The following is a 13299-nucleotide window of genomic DNA, read 5'->3' on the forward strand; positions in this document are numbered from 1 at the left end:
CAACTGCTTTTTGAACTGTATTTTGATGAATGCTCTCCTGCTGTGATGACTGACATAAAAGTTAAAAATTGCCGGATCTGTTTTCATATGTGTTTAAGTGGATTTTAAATGTAGATGAAAATATTTTGCCTTTATAAATTTAATTTCATCAAGGTTATCTATGCGAGTGTGGTACTTTCACCAGTTTTATGTATCTGAGAAAAAAAAGAGTTGCTAGTCCACCCCGAGGTTAAGCTTTCAACAAGTCTACAGTTTTTTACATGTGATTCTGTTCTACTCTAAAACTGAATACTTGAAGTATATTTTTATTTGAATGCTTGTGTACTTTAATTTACTTATGTAGGATTTTGAATTTTTGACTTGTTATGGTGTATTTTTACATCAACACTTTTACGTAAGGAGCAGATTTGCCTCTTCCTCCACCCTGGATTAAAAAAAAAGTTCAATATAAAATGAAAAACATGGCTGTGTATGACAAATTTGGAGAATTTCTGTTTACTCCCTTTGTGTTAATAAAGTGTATTCCTAGTACTTTTAATATGGGAGGAATATTGTAACCTATGGCACTTCTTACAATGACAGGGAGACAAAACTGATGGTGGTATGAAGATTTACTGCCAGCTGCAGTAAGAAACAGACACGACTGATATCTGGTTGCCACAACTTCTGACAGTGTGGAAAACTGACTGAAATATACATTTTATATTTTAAATTGACTATTTGTCACAATGGGGATCTCCCCTGCTCTCGGGCCTGAATCAGCCGAAGTGATTGAGAGCACAGACCGCCATCTCTCTATAGAGGGCACCCACAGACCCAGAATGTCTTGTTTGCTAGAGCTGTGTACATTTTGTATTTGAAAGAGCAGCAAGTCAATGAATCTCGATAATGCGAGAGCCGGGCCACATAACTCACGTTGATAGTCCTTACATTGTGCCAAGAGGCGATAAATCTGCTCTGTGAGACATGAATATGCAGTGGCAGTCAGTTTGGCTTGTTCTTGCTTGCATGCCCCGTAATGCACAGTTTATTCCTCTCCCCCATTCCAAGCAGAAAAATAAAACCAATGAGCCACAGCACTATCTCATCAACAGCTTTCATTAAGCATAAGAGTAACGGTGCATTTTTAAAAACATGCTTAATAGTTGCAAATCATTAATGTTAAAACAAAATATCAATTCATATTTTTTTCCAGTATTGACTTGTCAGAAATCAAGCTTAAAAATATAATTTGATTCCCTTGATGTCAGATCCTAGTAAACGTTTCTAGGAAACGACACATCTAGCCATGTAGCTATTCATTTTAAAGTAAAACATATATTTATATATGATTAATCAACTAAAAGCATGTTTACTTTAAACAGTTTTATTTTAATCCTGGAGAGCTTTAGCTTTAATCTTATAAAATTTAACTTATAAGGTTAAGTTGCCTGTTTCAGTAAGGCATAACTCAAAAAGTAAAATGTGTAATTTAAGCAGCAAATTCCATACATCCAGGCTGTCCAGGCTGTGGAGAATGAGACATAATAAGCACTCTGCTTATGTATATGCATGTGACCTGCAGTTTATGGTTGACGGGTCTGATTTTTTTCTTCTTCTTTTAATGGCAGGCAGGCGTCAAACAGTTGGGGGATTAATGCACTCCCGGACACTGACAGAACGTCTCCAATAACAGCGATAAAAAAAAAAAAAAAGAAACCTGCTTTCTGAGTGGCCCAATCCTCACTTGGCACTTATTTCTTTCATGCTAATAATTTATCCTATTCACAGTGCTCTAGGCAGCTGAATGTTTTTTTTTCTTTTTCTTGGGGCAAAGAAGTATATTGCAATTTCTATCCAATTTCTATCTGTCTGAAAAAAAGACAAGAAGCTCTAACAACAACAGATCACAATAAGACAAACCCAAAAATACTGTATAATAAAAATGAGAAGATATTAAGAATACCATAATGTACGTGTACACAGCATTTGGAACAAGCAGTGAATCAAGTGATCATTCGGATCCCTCTCACCTCCATAAAACACTTCTTGGACATAGTTGACAACTATGCGTAACGACGCGTGCCTCTAGTGGCACCGTGGAAGGAGGCTCGTCAGACGCACGCTGATGCACAGCTTTCAGCACTACCTTTCCATCCAGCACAAACTGGAAGATTTGTAAAATCAACACTGTTTAACGGGGGTCCCTTTGAGCAGATTGGACGTTCTTCGATAACCAGCCCTGTGCAATCACCGTGCGCAACTGGAGCGGAGCGTCACGGAGCTGCTTTCCTCCACTGTGTTCTGAACTGTTGGCGTTAATGGAATGAAAGACTGGAGTGACTAAACTCCAACAAGCATTTTATTTCGTGCCACTTAAGTGTATTGAAAATCCTCTGCGCTTTTTCTCTGTTTGGCTTTCGGACGGCAGAATCGTCCGAGACGACCCAAAGTTCCGCAGGCGCAGTTCTCCTCTTCAACAGAAGTGTAGGAGTCCGGCTCGGCTGTTGCCGTGGTACTTGCCAGCAGACAGATAGCATCGTCGGTAGGAGGGGATAAAGAGACTCCTGCAGGCTAATTGTTGCAGCCTGCGTTCGCAGGTGTTTCGCTGATCTGCCTGTGAGGGACTGGCTGCTTCATCCTGATCGGGTCGCTTTTAGACTTGTGAGAAACAGAAAAAAAAAGAAACCCCGGGAGAATGTTGCACCAAGTACAATGAGCGCTGATTTGTCGCAGACTCCAAAATCCATATATGCTCCGTCGAATTCAGTTTTGATGAGCAATTTTGACTCGTCTTTGGAATTTTAAAAAAGTGGATCCCGCGACTTTACAACCATGCGAAATACTTGGCTGTTCCCCCGGAGTGCGATTAGGGATTACTGGACATCGCTGATTGCATGTCTCTTTTGGATTCAGTACTCTTACGGGATGCCTCATGTTATTCGAATAGGTAAGTTGTCCACGGTTACATTTGCACACACACGTTTGTACTGTAACCCTGAAAGTTGCCTATTCAGTGCATTTCAGCGTTCCGCTTTCTCCGCGACAGCAAATAGTTTTTGTAGTAAATAAACAGTCGCTTTCGTTTACCGCTCTCTACAGCCGGGTCGGATGTAAATATTCGATTTACTTAAACGACGTGCAAATGGTAAGCAACAAGAGAGAAGTGCATTAAAGCGCACGCTGCCAGTAATATCGAGAAACACTCGGAAACCATGCAATGAAATATTGTGGGTTAGTGTGACCTCTATGCACCCTGCTTTGTCTGTTACATTTGCTACAGCCAGCATGTTGAGTCACCAGCTAAATAAGGCTCATTGCCATGCCTTCTGGAAGTAAGTTTTTAAAGACAGTCTGTCAGATTAAAGAACACAGTTATAAATAAAAAAAAAAACAAGCTCCATCCAAAAGTTTAATATCGTCTTATATAATATATTAAGGGGACAAGGATGTTCCCACAATATGAGTCAAATCACAGAGTAACACGCTTACGATATATAAACAGTAGCATTTTCAGATAAATCGTGGTTACTTCATTTATCTACACCGTGACAGACCCTAAAAAAATGAAGCCAGGTGTGTGGTGGCTTTGTCTTTTTCTCGTCACTCACAGTGGAACAATGTGCGAATTGTCATCCGGAGCTGGCAATGCGCTGAAACGTTTTGCGCGGCCAAGAGACAGAAACAGAATGAAGATCAATACGTTTTTTTTGTCACAAGGCAAATCGTTTTTGACATTTGGCAGAGTGCCGTGCAGGACAATTACTCAAAATGGCACTGGTCCACATTAACATACCATTACAACAGCCTGAGTACAGGGAGTGAGAGCATCTCCCAGCTGTAAATGATGGGCGAAAGTGGAATAATGTTACAAACAGGGATAGCCCATGTGTTACACAGTAACAGCGGGTGAATTGCCTTAATAGACCAGTTGTCTCTTTCTATGACATATCTACAAATCATCAACATCCCACAGTGATTTTGTAATTCATAATTCCTGGCGAGCACTGTGGGTGGTCCCTGAAAAGCTAAATTTAAAATAAAGTTATGAAGATGTATAGCAGCAGTTTATTGCACAATAACCTTGAGTGAACGCTGTTGACCTTCTGCATATTTAATGTGCTTTTTGAATTAAAGCCAAAGAAACACGATGCATACACTCAAGATGTGTGGAATAATGTTTACTGCTGAACATAATATGGAGATATCGGGCAGGCCTGTGTACCTGTGATTGACTACAGTGTTGTGAGGAGCCATGACTTCTGACATCACACTTTATGGACTTTGGTGATGTATTAGAAACTGCATAAATCCTCAGGCTCTCTTTCTTATGCTCTAACTTGAAATTTTTTTTGGTTAAAGGGCATTTTTCCCTCTTATTTCTTTATCTATTTCTTTATTTTTATCTTGGCAGCAGCTCAATTGAAGACCCGAAATAGACTTGACAGCCTTTTATTTTTAAAAATGTCAAAGTGCTGACAAATTTACCCTGAAATGTGCTACAGTCCTACTATTGCTTTTTATAGAATCTATCATAGCTTCCAGTGCAGGATCAGTTTAGTTGCATGTTTTTTTTTTATGTTTCATAAGAGTAGAGACATACAGGAAATTGAGAATTTACCCGAATGCCAAAAATAGGGGAAGAAAAAAATCGAAAGGCTCATCTCTCTATAGGATCTTTTAAAACTGAATTTGTATGCATGATAGCTATGTGTGTATTCATGTAGTTTGTTTACCTTACAGACAAATATTAATCATATATATAATATCTCACCATATTTACATTGTGTAATTTTATTTATCATAGCAGCTGGAGTGTATGCAGCCTGCGTGTATTATTGTAAACATACCGCATTGTTCTCGGGGACAGAATGTTGGGTATTGTATAGAACAATTTATTTAGGAATGAGCGCTTTTTTAGAGCTGATGTGCAGCAGCCCTGTTTTCCCTGTTTTTTCCTCTCTGTTTTTTTGCAATTTGATACTTGGTTTGGAAGTCTGTGCACGCACTCTGTGTCACAGCCACTCCACTAAAACCAACAGAGGGCTCTCTTATAGTCAGTGCAGGGTAGCTAATGTTGCTCCTCAACACTGGTTACCAACATAAGCGAACCAGTGAAATTCATCGAGGTGGGCGGTGGTATTTGAGCATGATACTCTCTGTCTGTGCTGTGTCTGCTCTTGGTTAGGTGGCCTGCAGTTCTCCAAGTACACCATCTGGGTAATGGTGGGCATCCAAGGTAGAGTTGTTGCCATTGATTTTAGTGCTTTTACAGTGCATTGCTCTAAGTTGAGGCCAGATGGTCGCTCCGTCTCATTCAGCAGCTTCTATTTGTTGGAGGGAATAAAAGACTACTCCTCCTGTATTTGTCCTCTTACATGCTGTGCTCCTCTTTAGTCTCCCTCTGCTTGCTTTTCATAATTCTTTTTCTCTTTCTGACGTGTTTTGCAATCTCTCATCTCATCTAGGGACCATTTCAGTTGATGATGCAATGTTTTTATAATAAAGACAAAAGTGCTCAAGGATGCGAGTGCAGTATTTTTTTTCCGCCTCTCTCCAAAGATAGTCTGCGTCCTTAGATAATTTGTATGTTTGCCAACATGGAAAAAGACGGTACACAAATGGTTTTATTGGATATGGTAGCAGCTTTTTATGCGTTATTCTGTAGCCCGAGTGCGCGGCATTCTGTCTGCAATTTGCTAATGCTCTACACACACTGCTTTCTTCCCAAGACAGGGATCGCCAGATTTGAAAATGTATTCAGATGAAAATATATTCATAGCGTTCTTGAATTATAATATATCTACCAGTGAAGCATACAGTAATGACAGATTAATATACGTTGTCTCTTTCATCTGCGGATTGATGAAACTAATTTATCATTTGTTGTCTCTTTTTTTCTCTCACTGAGGTTATTCACTGCCTGACAGGAATTTATTGAATAATCAATTACTTTATCTACCTAATACTTAAAGCACTTAATCAGTGTCAGTTAATCAATCTCTTTCATGATTTTGTGTTGATTTCATTTCCTCGGCTCCACAACACCTGGTCACATGCATTTTTCACTTAGGTTTCCTAAAATGCTTTGGGCAGGCAAGACTCCAAATTTAATTATTGTCTGGGAAACAGCCCTGACATTAAAGCTCCGCAGCACTTGAAGCTGTATGCAATGTGACCACTCCGAAACTTGAGTGGGATAAATCGGGTTTGTGGTCACCACTTTTGGTTGAATTCTCCAAACACAGAGCCACTTCAATTTCTTGTCGTTATCCCTGCACCGGCAGCAGAGAGAGACTGAGAAGTTTTCATGTGATTAACTCTTCTAGCGAGCTATAGAGTGTGCAGTCTCCTCTCGCACGCTCCCTGAGATCCTTTTCGCTTGGGGTCTGTGTAAATGTCTCATCTGAAATGACTCAGACATATTTCAAGAGACCGCAGAAAACTGTAATGGCACTTTGCGATTCTACTTTTAACAAAGTCAAATCCAAAAGAAGGTCTTGTATCGAGAATTACCCAAAGGAGCGTCGGAGTGAATTAAAAAGTGTTTGGTAATGAAAAAGAACAATAAGGAGATATTGCATCAAAATATGTATCAAATTAAGATGGCCATCAGTTGCTGAGTAGGAATGAATATTTCATTTTCATCTAAATTTAATCCCTCCCTAGACGCAGAGAGGGGGAGAGGAAGCAGGGAATAAGTAGCCTGCTGGCGGAGACTTGGGGCTGGGAGTTGTTGTGGTGAATATGAACAAAGGCTTGTAGAGGTCACAGAAGAATTGGATACAGAGAGTAGCTTCTTTGATGTGTAATTCCATTATCTGTTAGTGAAAGCAGAGATTGAAATGGGAGGAATACAACGGTTGTTTTACCTGCGGTAACACACACCCCTTCATCTGCTTGTATAAACATGGATGGATAAACGGACTGCAAAAGAAATAGCAGAGGCCTATTTTCAGTGTCTCCCACTCTCGGGCATCTGTATCTTAGCTTACACACATGTGCGCGAACGCACGGACACACACCATATAAACCCATATTCTATCCACAACATTTTCTAAAACATATGTCTGGTCTCACTGGGGCTCTTGTACACAATTCAATTCCATTCTCTCTGTCAGCACACTCGTGGCTCATCATTAGCTTCAATCTCGCTGATGAGAAACGGCAGATGTTCGTTTTGTTGAGCAGAGTACCCGTTTCTGAACGTGCTGCCTTCTCTTCGCGTCTGTGATCCTGTTTCACCGCTTTAGAAGGAAACATGCTTCCACAAACAAACATGTGCTCCAAGCGTGCCATAATCTCTCTCTTCTGACATGCAGAGCACGTTTTTAGAGAAGTCATTGACGGCAGTAATCATGTATTAAACATACAGCACGAGTTCAAGTCAGAGAATATTTGGTAAATGGTGTGCGTGTGTGATTTTATGTCAAAGACAAGGTGCAACGAATGCATAATGCTACGAAATGTGTTCACAGTGTGTATTCTGATCACATTAACAAGAGTGAACTGCAAAGGAAGTGCAGGTACTTAGCCCTATGTTCAGTCACACACAGTAATGATCATCCAATAATCCAAGCCACTAGGGGCTAATAGAGTGGATCTACCAAACAGTAAGATAATCCTGTGACACAGCAGGGCCCTATCTAGCCCCAGCTAGCTTAGCCTAGCTGCTGCTCACACACCAGATGGTGTTTTCATATCATACTACAAAGTGGGTGCTCCACAGTGAAAAGTCTGCTGCAAGCATATGCTTCTGCCTATTGAAATAAATAAGCCGGCGAGTTCCTTATGGCTTTAAATTTCCTCATTTTTATTCAAAATGTGTCGCAAACACTTAAATGTTATACGTGTGTTTGATGTTAACTTGCAGTTTGATGTTAAAAATCACTGGTTGTCATTTGTAATCTTTTATGGATAAAACATAGGGGTCAGTGCACCCGAATTACCAAAAAGCTAACAAATAAAAAAAAAGATTATTTCTGGATTAAAATATTAGAATTATGTACTGTAAAATGTAAATTATACTTGAAGAAAAAAAGCAAAAGGAAGAAAAAGATGTGCCGCTCGCCTACAGTTTAAGGGTATAACAAGCAAATGGTGACCTTGTATTCTTACACTGAATTACAAAGATTATTTGAAGACCATATAAATATTCCTGTTAGTGTATAATATCAGGCTACTTCCCAGAATAATTTCCCATTAGGGAATAAATGACATCTCTTATAAATTTTACACAGCTTCTCAGGTTTGTTGTAGTTGAATAGTAGCTTTTCTTGATATTTAGCACCTAAGAATAGTCGGGAACCTCTGATGTCAGTGTCTTACCTAGCTTACTGCTAAACTCTACTATCCATACCAGCTTGGCAGTTGTGCTGGCAGGTGCGTTGCGTAACTGATACGCTGAAACTTACACCTATCTAACCACTTTATTGCTGAAAGCAGCAACTTAATTAACCCTGTAGGCATGCACTTCACATTGGCCGCGGCTACATGGATTTAATGGTACTTCTTACTACACACTCGAGCTGATCATTTCCCGCAACACTGCACCTACGTAGCACAGGGGTTAGACTGAGGCGTAGTGATACAAGAGCATCATTACAAGTTAGGTTTCTGCTGCTCTCATCAGCTAACGTAGGGATCTTGAACTGGTACTTTGAAGCACTCAAAGCACTCACCTTCAGGGGCTGCCCTGCCCTCCCCCCCACCCCCACCCCTGTTAATTTGGGTGATAAACCTTTTTAAAAACTCATCACTGAACTCGGTGTCGAGGTGTCAATCAAAGAGAATAACTTGACTGATTTTTTTTTTCTTCAATTTGCCTGATTTCGCCTGTGCGCTCCTCGGGGACTCAATGTCACTGTAGCACGATGTGTGCTTTTTGGACTTGACAGTGTTTTGAAATTCATGGCATGTCAATGTTGGCTATTTCCTTGTGAATGTTTCTGTACCAAGGCAATGAATTAAATTTCATGCTCTAGCCATTTGTCTTTATTATGTGCCCTTGTCCTTTCCATTTGACTCTTCAATCTCAGCCCTCCTCGGGGCTCTGCTGGAAAAAGTCAAATAACAACATCAAAACTGTTTGAGAAGAGAGCTTGATCACAGGGCATTTCACTTTCAGGGTCATGCTGGTAATAAAACATAGTTAATTAGAATGATCTTGTTGGAGGTAATTCGGTGATTATTTTTTTTATATATTTCAGCACGGGGAGCAATTTGTCTTCACTGTTCCAGACGGACTGTATATGTTTGCAAGCCACGCACATGCCATAGGCACACAAAATACTGCAGGAGGCGGAGGAAAGGGAAAAAGAACGAGGGTGGCTACATAGATGAAGCTAGGGGACTCTTATTTAGCTGGTTAATTAGCTTGAACCTTTTGATCCCAATTTTAAAACTCACCACATTGCAATGCTGGCTTCTTTTGTGTGCTGCCCCAAGCCAGATAAAACGCAGCTTTATTCTTGTGCCTTTTTAACACCAAGGCTTTCACCAGTGCTGTATTAGCTTTGCTTTCCCTTCCTCCAAGAGCGTCATCCTTATCTGTTCCCAGACGCTCTGTGTAAAACCTGGTCACCTCTGACACCTCAGTTACATACAGTTATGCACACGTATTGCAATAACAAGACCTTTTCTTCCCGCCGCTTTAAAGCAATCAGAATTTGACAGTGGAGGTATCAGCCACATTGCACAGGTTTAAATCCTATTTGACTTGGGCTTAGGACAATGAATGGAGGGTGACACTGTTTCATTCTGCCCTTTTAATCAAGCTCTCATTGTTATAGGTGCACTGCAAATGTCAGGTCTTGGTTGTGTGATTCCCTCAAATTGCTGTTCCATGACTGTAGGGAGACGTGAGTGCGCGAGCACATGTTTAGGAGGGTGAGAGAGTGAGAGAAAAAGAGGAAGTGTGAGTGTGTGCATGACAAGGGGATGTATAAGGGGAGCTGGCATAGAGTCCCTGGAGCGTAGGGGTAGAGCAGGAGTTACTAATCAACTGTGAGAGAGCAGGCTAGAGAAGACTCACCCTCTATTTCCCCCCAGAGAGAAAGTGAAGGAACAGATAAGACAAACCTCTTCAGGCCAAAAACACTACAAATGAATGGCTATCACCAAAAATATCTTCGGGGGAGGGGGCAGAAATCCTTTCCTTCACACTCTGCCTCACACATCTGTTTTCACCCCCTTCCTTTTCATCCCAGCAATAACAAATGCGAGGACTACCACTACAACTGCATAAGACTCAGGGGTTACCTCGCTAGCCCCTCTACTCTTCCCTCCACTGATGGATAGCCAGGAGGTTGGAAGCCAATGTCGATTTAGTTAACACAGCCAATACCCAGAAGATTCCACACAGCACTCGCACTGTGTGCAGGCGAGACAATCTGGGATAGTCTGTCCTCCGTCTCAGCAAGTGTTTTACCGGCTGCCGATCTACTGTCCAGGTCGCCCCCGGAGAACAGTGTGGTTAACCGCAAAAATGTTCCCCTGTGACTCATCTGAAGACAGCTTGTCTGCATGTGACCAACCTCAGATATATGGAACGAGACAGAGATTATCATTGACAGGAAAGAGAATGAGAGACGGTGGGTGTTTTGAGGCTGGCAGGACGTTTTAGGAAAGCTATTAGTGATGCTTGTATGAATTGCAGCTTTTAATGTAAAGCCAAAAAAACCCCTAGCAACTATCTGTCCCTGAGGGTTTTTTTCATTTATTTTTTTACCATTTTAGATGAGGTTTGAGAAGTAAAGATGGCTGTCATAGTAACCACTTAGTTGGCGATGTAGATTGATTAGTGTAGATTATAGCTTGTGATTAAGCAGCAGGTTTTTTGTTCAAATCAATTCTCTATCACAGAGAGTTACTGAAGAATTAGGCTTCTGATTGTTCCTAAATCATGTTTTTCAGTTTCAAGTGCTTCTGTTTTTAGCCTCAAATATTGTTTTCCTCTCTTCAGTGTTCAGTCCTGAGTGTTGCTGTTGCACTGTCATTGCATCTGCAGTCAGTGTTATTTATATCAGGTTAAGAAGTTTGTTGATGTTTTTTGATGTTGATGTTGCAGCATCTTCTAACTACAGGACATTCCACTTTTTGCTTTAAGAAATTCCATCTGCTTTTGCCCCCTTAAACTTTCCTGCTTAGTGGTTACGGTGTTTAAGAAAATGCTGCTTAATATCCCATCCGAATCCTCAATGTCAGAGTTATGTTTTGACTCGTATAGAGAAATAAAACAGAATTAGTTCAGTGAAAGATTTCTAATTTCTGAATAAAATCAGACAAACTGCCAGCTATGTTCCTAATTGCTTTTCACCAAGACTGAATATAATACCATGGAATTTGCCTGCTCCAAAATAATCTGCAATCAGGAAGCATTATCTGGTTTGATGAAAAGGATCAATTGAAGTAATGCTGCAATAATCATATGCAAATTTAATGAGGCATCTGCAGTGTATTAGTCTGATTATTTTCACTGCTAAAGCAAACAATGCATGTCCTTCTTGCCTGCCATTTTAGGCAGAAATGGCATAAAAACATTAGCGCTGAATAAGATTAGCAGTTTTTAAAGCACAGTTACAATTTCTATTTACTATGTAAAATGTCACATTTGCCTCTATGCGTTTGCTAAAAGTGGCATCAATCCTCAATTAAATGTTGCTTGTAATTTTAGGCCATGGCATCTACATGTAAAAACTGGGACTTGGAGAAGAAAAAAAGAACAATTTACTTTAATAACATGTCTAGGGTTACAAATCTAAGCTTACAAATTTAAACTGTAACACTGTTTTGAAATGTCAATGTTACAAATGTCTTGTAAAGTCTATTCTAATATCACAAACCGTAGGGAAGTGGGAATGATGATGGCAATAAAGACATGCAACTATGACGAGGCTTTTATGTCTCTTGCCTTCCTTTTCTTTTAATTCCTGACAAATACGTGTATAAATCATTTTTGTTTAAACAGCCAAACTACGATTGCAGACATTTGCCTCTCCCATTTACACCAATGTGTTTTTTCAGCTATATTGTTGCTAATAATTTTCAGAAGATTGACCACATTAAAAAAATAATTGGCTTCATGCTGGCATCAGAGATTTAATGTTCAGTTAATATCCTGCTCAGCCTCTGTCTGCACTGCTCACATATGGAGCGTATTGTCTGCCAGAGTGACAATTCTTTTAAATGTGGTCAGGTACATTTAAATTAAATAAATCGATTTAAAATGTGCTAGTTCCTTCTTGTCAAATGTGCATATTCCGATATGTATGAAAATTTGAGATTAGATGGAAAATTGTGTGTTATTTTCTATCGAGACCTGCTGCAGGACAAACCACAGGTTTATATTATCTACTAGTCTGTAACATAGCTTGAGCTCAGATAGATCAGATCACACTCCTCATCAATATTCTAACTAAGCACAATCAGAAACGACAGGATGAGCGTGTGTGTGCGTGTGCGCCAATGATTTTTTGAGTGGTGGCTATTAGTGAAGGGAAGCCTCTCCAGCCACTGTTAATCTTGAAACAGGACAGGAGGAGCTATTACCTCCAATTATGTGGTGTGGTGAATTTTACAAGTGCGAGTCCCATCTAGCTGTATGACAGGGCTCCAGTTTTTTGTTTTTATTACACATACCATAGTTAAAGGGACCCCAGTCTTCCCCTTTTCTGGTCCTCTTTCTTGTCTTCTTCTTTCCCTCATCTTCTCGTCCTTATGAAAAGATTAAAATTACCACTTAAATCTTGTTCTTTTTAAGGTGGGTAAAAGAAAGCTTTTATATAGGTCGCATTCATCGCTCCACTTCTTTTTTTCACCAGACAAAAACTTTAACATATGCTCATTGTGGTAATTCCTTGCCAGAGTAAAATGAGAACTCCTTTCTCTCACCTTTTTGACCCGTACACCTTCTGTCTCCTTAGCACACTGTATTACAAGACTTGCATTTCAATTTGCAAGCCCAATCATCAGGATCTTATAAGCCTGCTGGTTGGAAAGCAATTGAGCCTCATTCAATCTGCTCCCTTCGTGTTTCCAATCCATTCATGATTTTTTAAATATATTAAATGGCTTGAAAAAATTCTCTTGCAGAACCAAAAGTTTCTTGCTCTTTCGTTTCTTTTGTCTTTTTTCCTAACAGTTGATTGCACCCTCCAGCCACCTTTGCTTCCATCCAGTACTTCCCTGGTCATCTGTGCACCTTGATTTGAGAGTCGAAGGTTTGGGGTGGGGGTGGAACTAACATGGAAATAAGCTGGTGATTGCCTTCCTTCCAATGTGGTGATGGAGGGCTTGAGTGATCGTGCCCCTTGGGCCCCT

The 13299-nt window shown here is 40.2% G+C and overlaps 1 protein-coding gene across 1 annotated transcript in view; it reads left to right on the top strand.

The window, feature by feature from the left end:
• The first annotated feature begins 1870 nt into the window (after positions 1-1870).
• The window catches only part of grik3 (glutamate ionotropic receptor kainate type subunit 3), a 93293-nt gene continuing 81864 nt past the window's right edge, over positions 1871-13299 (top strand). Inside the window, exon 1 of the mRNA XM_085176553.1 lies at positions 1871-2929. Within this exon, the coding sequence (XP_085032679.1) occupies positions 2815-2929 (115 nt within the window). The 5' untranslated portion in view covers positions 1871-2814. The remainder of the gene's footprint in view (positions 2930-13299) is intronic.

This window comes from Neolamprologus multifasciatus, chromosome 11 (genome assembly GCF_963576455.1).
Source record: "Neolamprologus multifasciatus chromosome 11, fNeoMul1.2, whole genome shotgun sequence".
Taxonomy (NCBI): Eukaryota; Metazoa; Chordata; class Actinopteri; order Cichliformes; family Cichlidae; genus Neolamprologus; species Neolamprologus multifasciatus.